This window comes from Erpetoichthys calabaricus, chromosome 8 (genome assembly GCF_900747795.2).
Source record: "Erpetoichthys calabaricus chromosome 8, fErpCal1.3, whole genome shotgun sequence".
NCBI classification, from domain to species: domain Eukaryota; kingdom Metazoa; phylum Chordata; class Cladistia; order Polypteriformes; family Polypteridae; genus Erpetoichthys; species Erpetoichthys calabaricus.
The window spans coordinates 101,106,447-101,125,439 of NC_041401.2; the positions used below are offsets into that span (position 1 = coordinate 101,106,447).

The window sequence follows — 18,993 nt, forward strand, 5'->3', positions numbered from 1 at the left end:
TGTCCACCAACGTTTACCATCCAACCTGACAGAACTGGAGAGGATCTGCAAGGAGGAATGGCAGAGGATCCCCAAATCCAGGTGTAAAAAACTTGTTGCATCTTTCCCAAGAAGACTCATGGCTGTATTAGCTCAAAAGGGTGCTTCTACTAAATACTGAGCAAAGGGTCTGAATACTTAGGACCATGTGATATTTCAGTTTTTCTTTTTTAATAAATCTGCAACAATTTCAAAAATTCTTTTTTTTGTCTGTCAATATGGGGTGCTGTGTGTACATTAATGAAGGAAAAAATTAATTTAAATGATTTTAGCAAATGGCTGCAATATGACAAAGAGTGAAAAATTGAAGGGGGTCTGAATACTTTCCGTACCCACTGTATATATGACTAGTTACTTCTCAATGAAGTAAACGGAAAAAGCATAACCAAAATGAAAACATCATATAGCAAGGATGTCTTTTTATGGATTGCAACTGCTATATTAACTATGTAGCTTACCAATACTCTATGCACCTCCATGTTGTAGGAAGGGCTGCATCTGGCGGCCTGGGGGTATTGGCCGGAATGAATGGCCGGCCGTATATCACTATATATATATATATATATATATATATATATATATATATATATATATATATATATATATATATATATATATATATATATATACCTGTATACTGCTCAAAAACATTATAGGAACACTTTTTAATCAGAGTATAGCATCAAGTCAATGAGACCTCTGGGATATTGATAAGGCCAGTTAAGTAGCAGAGGGGGTTGTTAATCAGTTTCAGCTCCTTTGGTTTTAATGAAATTAACAACAGGTACACTAGAGGGGCAGCAATGAGACAACCCTCAAAACAGGAATCCTTTAACAGGTGGAGGCCACTGACATTTTTTTCTCCTCATCTTTTCTGACTGTTTTTTCCCTAGTTTTTCATTTGGCTACGGTCACTGTCACTACTGGTAGCATGGCGCGATGCCTGGACCATACAGAGGTTGCACAGGTAGTCCAGCTTCTCCAGGATGGCACATCAATACGTGCCATTGCCAGAAAGTTTGGTGTGTCTCCCAGCACAGTCTCAAGGGCATGAAGGAGATTCCAGGAGACAGGCAGTTACTCTAGGAGAGTTGCACAGGGCCATAGAAGGACCTTAACCTATCAGCAGGACTGGTATCTGATCACTTTGGGCAAGGAGGAACAGGATGAGCACTGCCAGAGCCCTACAAAATGACCTCCAGCAGGCCACTGTTGTGAATGTCTCTGACCAAATAATCAGAATCAGACTTAATGAGGGTGGCCTGAAGGCCCAACGTCCTCTAGTGGGACCCGTGCTCAATGCCCGGCACCACAGAGCTTGATTGGCATTTCCCAAAGAATATCAGAATTGGCAGGTCCACCAATGGCGCCCTGTGCTTATCACAGATGAGAGCAGGTTCACCCTGAGCACATTTGACAGTCGTGAAAGGGTCTGTGGAGAAGCCGTGGAGAACGTTATGCTGCCTGTAACATCATTCAGCATGACTGGTTTCCTTGGACCCATTGTCAGACCCTGTGCTGGTGCAGTGGGTCCTGGGCTCCTCCTGGTGCATGACAATGCCTGGCCTCATGTGGCGAGAGTATGCAGGCAGTTCCTGGAGGATGAAGGAATTGACACCATTGATTGGCCCCCACGCTCGCCAGACCTAAATCCCATAGAACACCTCTGGGACATTGTGTGTTGGTCCATCTGACGTCAGGTTGCACCACAGACTGTGCAGGAGCTCAGTGATGCCCTAGTCCAGATCTGGGAGGAGATCCCCCAGGACACCATCCGTCATCTCATTAAGAGCAGGCCCCCCAGATGTTGTGAGGCATGCATACAAGCACGTGGGGGACATACAAACTACTGAGTACGATTCTGAGTTGCTGCAATGAAATTTCGGCAAAATGTACCAGCCTGCTGCATCATTTTTTCACTTTATTGATATCCAGCAGGGTTTTCTTCCCATTGAGATCTGATGTGTTTTCAAAGAGTTCCTTTAATTTTTTTGAGCATATATATATATATATATATATATATATATATATATATATATATATAATTTTTAATACAAAATATACACCTTACTGGCTAATAAAATCTTACCAGTTGGAAATAAGGTTTTTTTCTAGTAGGGGTGAGTGCTAATTAGCATGAAGAAGCCTCATTCACCATTTGTCCTATAATATTTTGCTTTAAATCAGGATGTCCTGTACTGTTTGGCACAAACTCACAGAAGGATTAGGCTTGTCATCTGTATTGTATTAACAAAACAGTTGTAAATAATTTGATAACTCTAACAGATGCAAACAGAGAAATGTGTGATAAAAAAGGATGTACAACATTTGTGTTTCGAAATGTAATATTAAACATGGGTGTTTATACTGAGAAAGCAGGTGTGGGAGACTCCTGAGTTTTGGGAACTTCTACGGATTATCTGTTCTATTTTCTAAGAAACTTCATTTTTACAGTAATAGAGTAAACATTTACTACATCATCTCCAGAATCAACACAAAGTTGCCTCCTCTGTTGGAAATGATATGGCAAGAAAATATTTGTTGTTTTATTTCAGATGTGCCAACTAATGAGAATAAAGAGCATACTTCATTTCTCTGTTATAGTATTATTCTTCTCAGTGTTTTACTCGGTGGAATTGTGAAAGATTCAAAACATGCCTTTGCCATCTCTCTTTGGACATATAGTCATGTCAAAAGGTAAGTACACCACATCAAATGTTTTCTTCATTTTAAATTCATAGTAACATATCAAAACTTGATCTTTATTTAAACAGCATCTTTAGATAAAGGTAATATGATTGAAAGACAATGAAAATTTGACTTTCCAATAATGAACAAGTACGGTATGTAATTTCTGTCTGTGGAAAAAGTAAGTCCACCCTTGACTATTAGATAGATAGATAGATAGATAGATAGATAGATAGATAGATAGATAGATAGATAGATAGATAGATAGATAGATAGATAGATAGATAGATAGATAGATAGATAGATAGATACTTTATTAATCCCAATGGGAAATTCACATTATAGCTAGTATTGCCCCCTTCAAGTAGACATTTCCTGCCTCTAACATCAGCTGGAACAAAGTGTTCCTCATTCCTCCATGTAGAATTCTCTCACCTTTGTGATGACTGAAGGGAGTCCTGCGTGCACAGCCCATTTTAAATTCCCTTGTCACTTCTTGATGGGATTCAGATCCAAATTTTGCAAGGTCCACTTTGGAATAACTTCCATCCATCCATCCATCCATTTTCCAACCCGCCATATTCCTAACTACAGGGTCACGGGGGTCTGCTGGAGCCAATCCCAGCCAACACAGGGCACAAGGCAGGAACCAATCCTGGGCAGGGTGCCAACCCACCACAGTGGAATAACTTCAACCTTTTAAAACCTGGTCTCAAATTACCCTTAAGTACCAACTGGTTCAATGAAAAATTCCAAGAGGATTTTATGATTGCACGCTGTGTAGGCCCTGATGTAACAAACCAAAAACTGCCCGACTTCCGCCACTATACTTCACTGTTGCTTTCAGGTTTTTCTGGTCAAACGTTATCTTTTGTTTTCCCCAAAAATGTCTTCTGGTACAGTGGCCAAATAACTACCTTTGCCTAATCTGTCCATAGCACACTGTGCTAGACGTCATGGACTTTTCAAACTTTTGTCTTGCCCCGATGTTCTTTCTGAACAGCAAAGATTTCCTCATGGAACACTTCCTTTGACGACCTCTTTCTGATGGTGCACTCGTGTACTTTGAAATCAGTAATGTCAAGAGCCACCTCTTTATTCAAACACGTTTTTTAGGGTATTTGAAATATAAAAAATAAAATGTTAAAAACCATATGTATGGAAACTTATGGCATCACAAGATGATATTCTGGGGCCCTCATAAACTTCTTTCAGCACTTTATGTTTTTCTCTCAGGCTAAACTTGCTGGGGGAACCTGGACAAGTTGGCAGTTGTCTGAAATCCTCTCCACTTGTAGATGATCATCCAGATAGTGGATTGGTTCATTTCCTGTTATTTGGAGATCTCTTAAAATCTCTTCTTAGACTTATAGGGATCCATAACTTTCATTCTTTCAGTCTAGGCATGGTGATATTGTAGCGATCGTGGGGACACTAAAATTCACACCATCCGAAGATGGTGATTTATTTATGTTATTGTGGGGACCAAAGGACCACACTCAGTCTTGAACTGGCATGCACACACTCGCACACAGAGACATCGTAAGTGGCACAATGAACAGGTAAATAACAATGAAATATATTAATCAAATAATGAAAAAAAACACAATATAACAAAAACAATGTACACAAAAGCCCTTCCCAGCTCCCTGACAGCGATAATAAATTACAACACTAACAGCTAACAATAAACACTAAACAATTTCCAAAGCAGTCCAGTACAGCAGGGGCAGTTGATGATGGATGTTGTGAATGAAAATCCCCATGAACAGCTTTCTGAAAGCAATGCAAAGTTTTGTCCTATCAGGATCCTCATGTGGCAACAATAATGACAGTACTCCTAATAAAGTGTACATATACTGTAATGAATCAGGAGGACATTACGTGCATGTATGGTAAGTAAGCAATGTGAAAGTGAAAACAAACATGAATTTTAAGTAAACTCTTCAGCATACCCATATTTAAATAATAGTTTTTATTCTGCTTGATACATTATTGCTAACTACATCAGCTGTTACAGTTGCACAGACTAACTCGGGTTAAACAAGACCTTACAAACTGGCTATGTCTTCCTCTCATACAAGTACAAGAATTATCAGGCAGAATTAAAGTTATTAAAATGAATATTTTTGTATCTATTCGAACAGTAAGAATTCCTTTAAAAAACAAACAATAATTTTTGCTTTGTTTTTTTGAAAAAGAAAGACTTTTCCAGCTACTTGCAGCTATAGTGATTTACAGTACATAGTGTTTTGCACATTACAACATTAGAAAAGCTGTGACGAGAACAGGCCACTCAGCCCAACGAGTTTTTCCATACTGTTCATCTAGATTGTCCATAATAACATCAAGTTGGGATTTGAAAGTCCAAAAGTTCTGCACTCCACCACATTACTTGGTCATTTATTCCATGTGTCTGTGAATCTTTGTGAGAAGAAAAACTTTCTAAAATTTCTGTGAAATCTGCCCTTAAGTTTCCAAATATGTTTTTGTGTTCTTGTTACAGTTTATTTTAAAGTAACAACTGGGATCTACTATACTATTTCCTTTTATAATTTTAGAAGCTTCAATCATGTCTCCTCTTACCCTCCATTTATTTAATGTATGAATGCTCGCCTCCTTCATTCTCTCCTCATAGTTTATACCTCTTAGTCCGTGAATCAGCCTAGTTGTTCTCCTCTGGACTTTCTCTACGGCTGCAATGTCTTTTTTGTAATGTGATATAGAAAACTGAACACAGTACTCCATCTAGGTTAGTTGTGGACGTTCATGGCTGTCAAAATGCAGCGAACTCATGATATTTAGGAAGCTTGAAACTGTGCTGAGTATGTTAAGCGAGAGTCATGTCAAGTCATCCTCAATGATTCTTAGTCATGTAATCTGACATCATCAAGGCAGTGAGATCCAGCAACTGTGTATGTTATGTCTGACATGCTTTTTGGTTCAAAGTCTAGTACTGTGACACCTGTCTATCACACTTAACAGCTGACACTACTGAATATCATTGCCTTGAGGATGTAAGATTAAAAGATTACACAAATAGGAATAGCAGGATTAAATGGCCAAAATAACCTACCCACTAACTATAACTCAAAATAAAATAATGTTCTATTTTACTTATAATTGGAGAAAGCATATTTCAAAATCTTTTTAGAATCTGGCAAACATATACCAAATTTAGTGCGGCATGTTGAACTATTACTACTTCTCCAGATATTTCAGTTTTTGTACCTCATATAAACTTTTTGCCCTGTAGATGGGTAGGTGAAGAAGCATCAGATGTGAGAAAAGCCTTCTTACTGATCAGTACTGTAAGCGTCACAGAGAAAACTGAAAATCAATAAAATAGTTACAAAAGAGTGTTAAACGCAGACTTTGTTCATAACATCCAAGTATGGATGATTGTGCTTTCATATTGATTTAAAGGAGACTAAAAAGCAGAATTCTACCAGTCACCAACATTTCTCAAGATAACAAAGCAGTAACAAAGTTGGAATTTCAAGTGAACTTTTTTCTATAACCCCAGATTTTAAAACTGAGGAGATTATCAAAACACAACAAGCATATTAAAAAAGCTGAAATTCATGAACCACTAAAGATGTAAAATTATAAAATGCAGTACCTCTTAATTCAAACAAAACAACAAGTATAGTGCCTGTCCTCTAGCTCTAAGGAGCACATCTTTAATACACAAGAAAGCCTAGTAAACAGATCACCTTTTAGCACATATATGTCTGTTTAGCGCCATGCAAGTCCACAAGTCTTTAATCCATTTTTAAAATGTCCAGCATCTCCACTTCTACTTGAATGTTGTCCTGGAAGTAATAATTATTCATCTTATTTATGATGTTATGAGAAAGTATTAAGACTTCCTCAAATATGTTGCATCTTTTAATAAATGTGAACATGAATCTGGTTTTGATTTCAGTAAAATATACATTTAGGCAACATATTACACACTGAATAATTTTAATATGTATTTATTTAATTAGCAAAAATAACAAGAAATGCAATTTCCTTAGTTAGAAAGTTAAGAGAACAGCTGGATAATGTGAAGTTCAAATGTCAATTCCCAAACCCAGAAACTGTAAAATCTGCTTTGTCGTTTACTATCCATTTTAGAAATCCACTTATCCAGAACAGGGTCAGGGGAAAGCTGGAGCCTATCCCAGCAAGCACTGTGCCAAAGCAGGAACAATCTCTTAACCGGAAATCAACTAATTCCAGGGAAAATACATAAATATACACACATGCCAACACATCTAGGGCCACTGTAGAATTGCCAATCCACATAACTCACGTGTCTTTGGAAGAAAACTGGTGGACTCAGAGGAAACTCACATGGGCAGAAAATGTAAACTCTACACAGGAAGTACCTAGGACTTAAATCCCAGTCTCCATGTTGAGAGGCAGCAGCTTACCACTCACTACACCACAGTGGCAGCCGTGAAAGATACATAACGCAATGAAATGTGGGACATAAAGCCCAGAATTCAATTGCACTTGCAAATGCTCTTGAGGACACAATCCATGCAGATATGAGAAAGGGAGCCGCATTCGTCGTTTGTGTGTCAATAGCAATGCTGGATGTTGGGGATATGTTTTGGGTATGGTTCTTTTAATTTAATATATGTTTTATTAGCTCACCACTCTGAACAGGTGAAGAGGGTTACAAAATGGATGAATAAATGAATTGACTCTTTTAAAGTATTTTATCTTTAAAGAGGGACTTTATAAGAGGTAAACAGTCAGAAAGTGTTTATATTCCAAAGTGCCTCAGACCCTCTAAATCTCTCTACAAATCAGCCATATGGAGAGAAACTGGTGTATAAGGTGGAAACACCATGAATCAGTATTCCTGGAACTGTTCATTTTTATGACTTTCTTATAATTTAACCAATGTCAACAATTGTGTTTGTTGAATCGAATTTTTGCAGCAGTTGCCAAGGTAAACTCTTAACATGGCACACCTATTGTGTTGACTTGCAGTTTGCCTATAAAAGGATGAGCATCCATCAGGAGTCAAAGATCTCTTGCTTAAAAGACGACATCACAATGCGTAAGTTGGTTGTTCAAAAACTAACAATCTTAATATTTATTGCCTAGTATTTTAAAATACTTTTATATTTATTTCTTCTTGTTTAAATATTGTTCAGGTCTTTTGCTCAAAACTACAGCATAATAAGGCTTTGCATAATATCATAAATTCAGATGTTTGACTTATGGCCAAAAGTAGCCCCATGAGAGTTCTTATTGTTCTCTTTGCAGGGTTTTATATTCATTTCGTGAGCTGTTTTGCAGTTCTCTTGGGTTTGTCCCAGTTATGCAGATCTTCTGTGGTTCTCAGCAAAGGTAGGTCTGTCGCACAGTAGGTAAACTCGGAGACCAGGTCAATGTCTGGGCTGCTAACAAAGCAGATGTGGAATGGGAGGGCTAGTAATAGTTGCAGCATAATTAAAAAATCCATAGCTCTTAAAATCTTCCAATAAAACATTTTCTATCTGTCTAACCAACTGATAACTTGTAATGTTTAAGAGTATAGCACATTCTCTGTACTATTCCCAGCTTAGATGTAGATGTCTTGTAATTTTCATCAATACCTCTCTGAAACATTTAATATATTCCTAACATATTTTTCATTGCAAAACAGAAATCACTTCTTCAGTAAAAAAGTGATGGAACTATTCATCCATTCTAGATTATATAGAATTATTACATTTTCTAGCTGATAGACCAAATTCTTAGTTACAGTGTATTTACAGAAGGCCAACTTTATGACAAAAGCTTTCAGAAGGCAATTAAAGTTACATTTTTGGTTGCAGAGACAACAGAAATACATATTAGAGATGAACTTTAACTTGCACTTTTACAATACAGAGGGATCCATCCCCATGACAGATGTAACTCACTGTGCATCATTAATATAAAGTCCTCCCCTGGGTATTTAATGTATATAACAGCCCAGAGTCAGATATTTGGAAACCATCAAGAGTCTCTGCATAAAAGAACTTCATGGTTTGAAAAATATATGCAGAGACAATTTCTGGGCAAAGGCTTTCTAGGCAAGAGCTTAGGGTGTCATAAGGGTCAGGGTGCATTACTGCAGTCATCTGTAGCGATTCCTATCTTTATTTTGTTTAGAAAAATGTGTCCAAACCGGACAGGAGCACAAAGAAATGTTTATGTTGTGCACCTCAGCAATGTCTGCACTGTCTGCACTATGCCCAGAACAGTGCAGGCATAGTGACAGGCATCTTGTGCGACGTCCTGCCTCCTCACTACCTGTGCACTGTTTGCGTGATCATGAGGCAGAGCCGCTTCAACTTAGGCACATATCTGCAACCAGGACCAGGTGTCAGGATTCCACTGACCCCCTCCCAGTCTTCCAACTTGATGCACAGCCTGCCGTAAGCTTACATAACTAGGTCCCAATACCCTCCTCCTCGTCCTCTTCAAGCGTGACACTGCAGGGTGAATAACGGCTGACCAGGTGCAGTGAGCAACTTAATCCAGGCAGCCTCCTACTGTCATCACCACCGCCTGATTAGCTTGTTCCTCGGGTCGGGAGGTACTAAGGAGAGAGACTGAGCCTGAGGAGAGGAGGTCTTGGAGGCAGGAGCACTGGCACTGCAGCAGGGACATTGTGGCCACTACACCACTGCATACACACCAGGGGGACATTACACAGGGACACATTTAGGACTACACAAGCACAGCACCAGTTGTCCCTCCCCACCAAAATGGTCCTGCTGATGATGCTACAATGACCAGTCAGACCTTGATGGGAAAGCACTGCACAACAAATGGAAGTTTTCACAGATTTTCCTAAAGCTAATATGACCACACTGGACCTGTTATCTTTCTTGCTAGAAACTAATTTAAATGAAATACATTAAAATATGTGGATGACCCTCAGAAATGCAGCCACTACTCCCATAACTGTAGCTTCTCAAAAGTAAAGCTCATAAAAAATTACTTGAGGTCAATAATGATGATCATTAACAGAGATGTGTCTAGGAATATATCATATAATGATGTTGCAAATTATTTTGCTGCAAGAAATTCAAGTGGAGCCCGATTTTAAAAAGACTTTATTTGCAATGTTTCTAATATTATTTATTTGTTGTACTTCTTTTCCTATATAAAGTTTGTAGAGTCTGTTAAATAAGGTATTTACGTGCAAAATGGTTCTATTTTGTTATTTTATTTTTCTTTACAAGTTTTGTAGATTTTTGTACATAAACAATTTACATGCAATAGACCTCTATTGTTATATTATTATTATTATTATTATTATTTTATTATTCTATTTACATTTATTTTTAATTAAATAAGTAATTAGCCTGTGTTAGTAGCATAATGTGTGTGTTTGTGTCTGTGTATGGTGGTGTGAAGGGAGGGGGACTGATTTTGTTGCCTGGGGCATCAAGTAGGTCAGAAATGGCCCTGTATATTTGACTTGTGTGTATCATTTCAGTTCATCTAAAAATTGTGTGCCTGGATTCTTACACAACATTATAAAACACTAATGTGCTTTTCATTATGTTTCCATCAGGAGCGCAAGCTAGAGTCATTAGCACTACCAAAGGTTTGTACCTTTTATTACGTCAAAAACATTATTTCCCCAATAAAAGTCTGTGTCACTGGTTTTGTGGTGGCCAGTGCTGTGGATATCACCCAGGGATAAAGAGTCATATTTACAGGTTTGAGGAAATCAGGGCATCACTTCCCCTTTATAGGAGAGGTCCTCCCAAAGTCAGTAACAGCTGCTGGTTTCCCTGAGTCTGCTTTCTTTTAATTATATCATGTTTTAACTGCAAGCGTACTGTACTTCTGCTATTAATTCACTTCATATTTTAAACTGAAAATTGCTAAATAATAAATTATGAACCTACATGATACTGAATTAGTGCTACATTTTTATCTGCATTATTTTGAAACACTAAACAAAGTTTAAAAGTTGCATTAAACATTGACACAGTGTTTAGTCCTTCTGCCTCCTAGGTGAAGGAGACTGGTTTGATACCTAGTAGCAGGAGTTTGCAAGTTCACCTCGTGTCTGTGCAAGTTTAATCTCATAACAGTAAAACATTTTGATACTATTTAAATATCAATAAAACTTAAATGTTTTTTTTTTTACATTTATTCTTTATTGAATTTTTAGAACCAGGTGTTCCTATTCCAAGGTTGCTGGATTTGCCCATAATTATAGTTTCCGCTGTTAGTAGTTTGAACCTCCTTTTTTAATAAATTGTAGTTTAAGTGGCTTAGGTATTCTCCCCATGTTCATGTAAAACTTCTCCAAATATCTCTAGTTGTTCAAAGATGAGCTATTTACTTACTTAAAATGTTTGAGTGAGTGTGGGTTTGGGCATACTGTTGTACAGTATTATGTCCAGACTTGATCCATAGAAAGAGAGATCTTTGTAATTGAAGACAAAAAAAAGAATGAATTGAACTCCTCCTACAGCATTACGGAACTAACTCAAAGATGCCTCAGGGATATACTGTAGAAGAAATACAGAACACATGGACAGAACCCAAATGCAAAAAGGAACAATCACAAGCTCTACAGAGACTCTGACTGTGGTTTAGTTCTTAAAAGAATCAGAAATCTTTAAACATAGTGCACATTCTAAAAAAGAATATCTGAAAGCACTCACTTGTTCACATTGGCAGATGCTACACCATCCCACTGGAGATGCCAGGGTGCAGAAAATGTGGCCACATTCTAAAGAAGCAGGTAACCCTACACTGGTGTCCACAAGAGGTTGTTCTTGTTATTGATAAGTGACAAAACCAAACAAGACAAAGAAAACCAAAATCCACAGGAAAAACAGACAGCCTGCTGTGGCAGGAAATAATCTTAGTAACTGATTTGCATATATAGTATTTCTTACATTTCTAAAATTCACCTGTACATAGTTTTTGAACCCCCCCTCCTCCCAATAGGTATTTGTATATTGTACTTTGTCAGGTGAACAATCAGGCTATTTGCCAACATTTTCTTTCATCTGAATGTGAAGTGCACATTTTCAAAAGATTTCTAAATGTACTGGGACAGTTTATTGCAAAAATGATTCTCCTCATCTGTAAACACTTGCTCTTACATTCTCAGAGAAAAATCTTACAATTCTGTGTGACCTTATACAGAAATTACTAAATTCCCTGTTTCCACATCAAAAAAACTGCAACGTTGCTTATGTTTTTCTTATCAGCAGGTTTAGAAAATGGATGAATGGCTGGATAGATGACATTTCAGTCATTATCCAAAGCTACAGATTTTTAAATATATTTACCTCAGAGTACTTTTGTCACCACCTCAGGTCTGCCACAATCTTGTTGAAGCCACATTACAATGCCATTTAACAGCACTTGCTGCTCATGTCCACTGAATACAGTTTACACCCATGCATTAAAAAAGCTCCATGTGTAGCTTCTTAAACATCAGTTACTATTTTTTATTTATAGCCTTTACCTTGCAAAGCACCGAGTAAAATCAGAGTTAAGTATGTTAGTACATTCAATATACACATGAAAAGCTCTAAACCCACAAAAATAAAAATGGACAATATACTGTAAACTTTAGTTGAAAGTTACTTTTCCTACCGTTGTTTTTCTCCTTTCTCTAGTCTACAGAGACTGCAGCCAGCTGCCCAGCAACAGTCCAAGTGGTCTGTATATTATTCAGCCCAAAGATACCCACCCCTTAATGGTGTATTGTGAAATGAACACAACTGGTGGTGGCTGGACTGTCATCCAGAGGAACAAAGGTTCTGGTGAGCTGACCTGGGATGAATCCTGGACAACCTACAAGTATGGCTTTGGGAACATTCTGCAGGACCACTGGTTGGGGATGGAGTACATCTACAAAATAGCATCACAGACAATCTATGAAATCCGTTTTGTTATCTATGATGCATCAAACAATACGAAGTATGCTGATTATAATATGTTCTTAGTGGATAATGAAACAAATGGCTACAAACTGAGATTGGGCAGCTACTTCGGGACTGCAGGAGATGGCATGACTGTACCAGAAGCCAACAAGCTGCATGACAATAGAAAGTTCTCCACCAAGGATAAGGATCAGGACAATAATAGTGGCAACTGTGCAAGTGGTTATGGGGGATGGTGGTATGATGCATGTTTTGCCTCAAATTTAAATGTAAAGAGTGGCCTGACCTGGCACAATCTCTGCACAAAATGCATGGGGTCTATCATCCTGATTCGGCCATCCAGTATATGCAGAGGTGCATAAAGAGAAAAGTAGTGGAGTGGTTTGAAGCTCATGAAGAGGCTGAAAGTAAACACTCGCCAGATGTTTACCTCTGATTGTTAGAATAACTGATCCATATGATTTTACCTTTTTAGTGTCAGCTCTACTGTTGGGTTGCAGGCACTCTCATGTGTTTATCATATTTGTACCACATTCAATTTTTGCTTAACATTTATCACTTTGAATTAATTCATCTTCTTCTTGGGTGTCCCTCCATTTATCTGGGAAATGGAATGTGAGTCTTTTTGTGAAATCTAATTAAAAATTAAAGTTTATGTTTATGGTAGAAAAGTGTTTCTCTTTGTTTCTTCTTGACTGTTTTCTGCAGATTGAAAGTGCATGTCTGCAGTTCCAAATGGTGCTGCCTCCCTTGCTGTTAGAACAGTGATGGCCATCACAACTGTATGTGCTGTGCATGAAAAGCAATTAAAAATAACCAGTATAGCCAGATTTTATGTGATAAAAAACTTTATATAATAAGAATTCTGACCAATCTGTGCAATGGAAATGAACTCCCCCATGTACAATCAGGTGCACAGTCCAACAAAAAACAATCTATGCTAATAACATGTGGGGCAGAACACAGAGAAATTGGCCTTTTGCATAAATTAAAGTGTTGAAGAAAAGATCAGAGAGCCTCTTAAGTGCTTGCCAATGCTTTCTTTTATATTTTAGAGCAAGGGGTTCACAAGTCACAAGGAAGCTCTAGCTAATCCCAGCATGCCTCAGGGTCAAGGCGCGAACAATCACTGGATAGGGCGCTAGCCCATCACAGGGTAAACACACATACACTCATATCAGAGGCCAATTTAGCACACCAATCCACCTAACTTGCATATCATTGCACTGTAGGAGAAAACCAGAGCACCCGAACAAAAGCCATGTGGGCATGGGGAGAACTAGTAAACACCATATACGGAGAACACAGGCATGGACACTAGTCTCCTTTTAGCAGGGCAGCATGAATAGCAGCATTGACGTGAATTTACTGCATTCAGGCTATGTCACATTAGACAGCTTTTCCAGAGATTCTCAGTCTTAGCCTTCTTTTACATAATCTTAGCCATTTGATTGGCCAGCTCCCATGAGTACTGATTGTCTAATGTGACATACCTAATGATTGAGGAAAGCTATTCTGCAACTGGCTAGGGTAAAATCAAACAGATTTGATTGGTCTTTGGTCTATTGTTGAGCTCTTTCATGCAAGAGATGATACCCAATGATCATTCATTCAGAAATACAATGCATAGAATAAAGCAATGAAGGAGGAGGAAAACGTGTGTTTATAACCTCACAAATATAAGATAAGCTTGTCTGTCTAATGTCTCATGTTGTATATACTTAAACAGAATTGAAAATGAAAAAAGGGCTAAGACTGTAGCTGAACACGCCTGTGACGGTGCAGGTCCGCTCCTTGTTCCTTCTTCCATATTGGGAGCCTCTTGAACCAGACACCATCGATAACGTAACCAGATGAGCTGAGCTGATAATGACAAAACACACCAAGCAAGGGGATGGTGAAAAGTGCAAGTGCTTTTATTATTAAAAAAAAATCCAAATATTGTCCACAAAGTGCAGTGCTCAAAAAAAGTTAAATAAATAATCCATAAAATGATTGTACAGTGGAAGTTAAAATCCAATAAATAAGTTCTCCATTAAAACAAGGTTAAAATGCAGGCAAAAGTCTCCCTGGTGCTTCCCTTTTAAATCCGATGCCTCTCCGGCTTACAATACTCAGACCTTGTAGCATGGTCAGACATCCACTAACAGGCACAGACATCCTTTAAAACTGGCCGGTGTCCCCAATGCCCAATCCACGGCATCCCACCAGACTCTGCATCCGTGCCCACTGCTGCCAATCCAGGCTCCACCCAGCAAAAGCGCGCCATCATCCCATCGCTGCCAGTCACAGGCACCACCCGGCAAGAGGATCGTCCTGAGCATTAACAATCACTTCTGCTCCTTGCTGCTCAGCAGGAATGATCCTCGTGCCCCCATTCCTGAATGCGGGTCACACCCTACCTCCTGGGGCACCATTCCCGTCCGCCTGTTTCTCTCTAAGCACCGGCTCACTGCTGCTCCTATCTTTCTGTTCTTTAACCTCCACTCCTTCTTGTTCTGTTTCTCTTTTTTACATTCCACTTTATAGGCTGGGGAGCTTTTGCAATTACAATTGCCTGATAAGGCAATCAGACTGCCTGAACGTGCCAGAAAGGCAATGCACAGATGGCTGACTGGCTCGCACCAACCCTGAGACGGGGCATCTTCCCAGCAGATCGCTCACACCTGCTTTCCCTCCCCAGCGTGAGTACGTTCATTACTTATTTATTAATTAAAATGGCCACTCTTTTTGAGCCACGGACCCACTATACCACAGCATCAACCCTTCTCCTAGCAGCAGTGCAGTACTGATTCTGTCAGGAAGCACGGGAACTAGATAGATAGATAGATAGATATGGACCTCATAAACAAAACAGAGCCCCATCTGTTTGATGTCTTGTGTCTTACATACCATAACAGAATGGAAAAATGAAATAAAAGGTAGAGACTGCTGCTGAACCCGGTGTAGCTGTTAACACTTTGTACAGGGTCGGCTCCTTCAGGCAGCACACTATTGGCTGTCAGAAAAAGTGGTGAACACAACTGTGCTGGAACATAGGTGCTCAGTCAGTAAATGTGGCACAGACTGCAATTACCAGTCCTGTAATCTGACATGGTGCAGCGACAAGATCAACAAAAAAATCACATAATGTCTTCTAAATCTAAAGCTAATGTCACATGTTGCTGAGGAGAAATAATATGCTACTTTATGCAAGATATCATTAGAAAAAGCCACTTCACACTTATTTGACTCCCATTTTTCTTCATTTCAGTACTTACATTGTATGTAGCACAACTAAAATGAGCAAAAGCTAAAAAATAAATTAGAAAAGTAATTTCTAACTCTAAAATATTTTTTTGAAAACTAACTAATTGAGCATTCAAAGCATGTGAGAGAAAAATAAACAGATCCTTACTAATAGACAAAGTTAAGTCAAGTTGGGGAGCATGCACTGGTACAGTGCGTTGCCGTACCAACTACACAACAAAACAACTCGGGATCCCAGTTTGCAACCCCCCAGGCAGACACGCGATCCAGTCCCACCCTCCAGAAATGACCCTCTATCTGTCGCAGCCAGGTGTTACGTGGGCGACCCCTTGGCCTGGTCCAGCCACTCGGGTCCCCAACAATGAGGATCTTATGAGCCGGATCACCCTCAGGGAAACTCGCCACACAGCCATAGTGCCGTAACTGATGCTCCCTCACAATGCAGGTAATGTGCCTCATTCGAGACTCCATGAGTAACCGCTCATTTGACACAAAGTCAAACCAACGGTACCCAAGGATTCTCCGAAGAGATACAGTACCAAAGGAGTCCAGTCTTCATTTCAGGTAGACCAGGAGATGAAAATCTTAAGCAAAACATCCCAAGGTCAAAATTGAACAAAGGAAACAAAACCAAAAACAGAAAAAACCCAATAGGTTAGCCAAAATTCATAATCAAAAACACTAGCATGAATCAGTACTAAGAACCTTTAAAAAGAATGACAGCTTCTGTCAAGGTTTTGCAATGGACATCAATTTTTTGTTATAGTCTTTCATTTCTGATCCATTCTACATATCATTATTTTCTGTTATGATTTATTTAATTGCTATCATGGTAATGCCATTATGTCATCATTTTCAGGCTGAGGTTTCATCAGAATTATCATTCACATATGATTGCCATCATCATGTTGCGTGATGTTATGAAGTGAAAAGCATTTAAGAAGGCAACATGAAATGTTTGGTATAAAAATGTATGTATAAAATTGTAAACAAAACTACTTCAGTTCAAGTTTTTTTTTTTGTCTTGGGATTCTGCTTCTGATGGCAGCAATTCGCTCATTCCAGTTTTTACCTTTACCTGTTTAAAAGACAACTCTTTCCATGCTCCTTGTTTAAACTCCATTTCCTGGTCAGGTTATCTTGCTCCTTGGGCTGTGAAGCTCATTATCATCATCATAAAATTAGTTATGATATATCTTACAAAAGTGTTACCGTATTACCATGCTACCATATTAAACAGTGACAACCTGATAATATGTCGCCGGACCTCAGAGTCAGTTTTTGCTAACAGACTCACAAAAAGAGACAGGATAAAAAATAGTGGCACAGTAAACAAAAATTATGATGGTAAAAATACAACAAAAAAAAATTGATCCAAAGTAAGGCAAATTGAGTTCTATGCACTCCAAAACCAACTTACAGTTCCTAGAGTGAGAGTCTGGGACTTGAGTGTCTGTCTGCAGCTATATTGTCTTGTCTCCATAAAATATTCTGATATGAAATGTTAAATTTCTTAATTAAAATTAGGCAAATACTTTAAAAGTCATGAAACTGCCCAAATATCAACAGAATCAGTTCTGGAAAACACTCCAATAATAGTATCCCATCCATACATATTTGTTTCCATCAAAAGGGTTCCAAGCAGCCAAGCCAGACAGGGAAACTGTTCACCAAACCAAGCCTAACTAGTTCAAACTGAACATTATAAAAGAAAAAACAAAAAACCTAACTATAATATTGACATAGTTGGCTGAAAGTATTATGTGACATAAATATCCCATTTCAATCTTTAAACTGACTGGTGTCACACATGTGCGTATGGGGACCACCTCCCTGGGAGAATACCTCTTGTTTGGAACCATTACTGGCAGTCTTTTGTGTTGTTATTAAACAGGGCTGCCAGGATGGTACCCAGTCTTTCCTTTGGTCTCTGACTTGTCTGTCTACTCTGTCACCTTTAACACTGGGTTCACAAAAAGAGGAGGTGAAGTCTATTGTTATCATTAAAATGATATATGCATCAAACCTCAGACCTGTCTCTATTATAAACAGAATCTTTTGACAGTGCAGTACACCCCCAAAATCCGCGGGGGTTACGTGCCTAGAGCACCCACGAATTGTGAAAAACTGCAAATTTTGGATGTGATTAAAAAAATGTCTATTTTTTAGTTTAAACCCTAAATATGCCCCCAAAACACTTTAATTTAATTTCAAACTCAGCTTAACACATTACCTAAAAATAAAGAATGTAAAGGTAAACCTGTATACTGTACTGCTATGTCTCCCGCAGTGCTAGAATGTAAAATACCAATATTACCACTATATGTACTGTAATTCATGCAAGCGTGGTTTCATTGCCAGAAGCCTTAGAAGGTGCAGGGCGTTTTGGTGGCATCTTGGGGCTTTAACCCTTAAACTGCCACATACTTGGGGATTAATGCATCTCTGGATGCCAAATACGTTTTTGCTGCACTTTAAGTTGTGAAAGGGTACGTCCCGGACACAGACAGGCAGACACGTTGCAGTCCATCACCACACGTTTATTTCACAACTACTATATACAAGTCCTTATGTGCACCTCACCAAACCCTCCCGCAGTCTCCCAAAGTCTTGGCTCCTTCAGCCTTCTCTCTCTTCTAACACAACACACTCGGGCCTCTCCTTGCCCCCTCTGCACCGGCCTTGTCCTCCGCCTACCCGACTCCAGCCTTGATTGCAGGGCGGCGGCTCCTTAAATTGAGGGCCGCACCCGGCCACCTGCCACATGACTCCCCCGCTAGCTGAGACCTCCTGGGACCAGCGAACCATTCCGGGAGGACGGGAACCCCTCGGCGGCAAGCTGACACACTGTAGACTAGGGCCCGATCCTGTCAACACAAAAGAAAAACAAGGGCGGAGGCGTTGCCCTGACGCAGCCCCTCGGCTCGTCCTCAGCTGGGCCAACGCTCTCGGCCCCGATCGGCGCCCCGATGCTCCCTTTCTCGGCTTCCCAGCCCGAGCAGTCCGTGCTCCCCGCCACGGAATCACCAGTGGGATCACGCTCTGTTTCCACCTCTCCAGCTGCGGGATTCTCCTCTGCCTCCGCAGAGGACGGCCCTTTGCGGGACACGCGCACCCA

At 39.3% G+C, this 18,993-nt stretch overlaps 2 protein-coding genes across 3 annotated transcripts in view; one reads left to right on the top strand and one right to left on the bottom strand.

Moving 5' to 3' along the window:
* The window catches only part of LOC114656574 (fibrinogen-like protein 1-like protein), a 37,983-nt gene extending 24,926 nt beyond the window's left edge, over positions 1–13,057 (top strand). Inside the window, exon 3 of the mRNA XM_051931340.1 lies at positions 12,501–13,057. Coding sequence (XP_051787300.1) covers positions 12,501–12,988 — 488 coding nt within the window. The 3' untranslated portion in view covers positions 12,989–13,057. The remainder of the gene's footprint in view (positions 1–12,500) is intronic.
* LOC114656573 (fibrinogen-like protein 1-like protein) overlaps positions 1–18,993 on the bottom strand; it is an 80,543-nt gene that overhangs the window by 40,234 nt on the left and 21,316 nt on the right. The gene's annotated exons all lie outside the window — the stretch shown is intronic.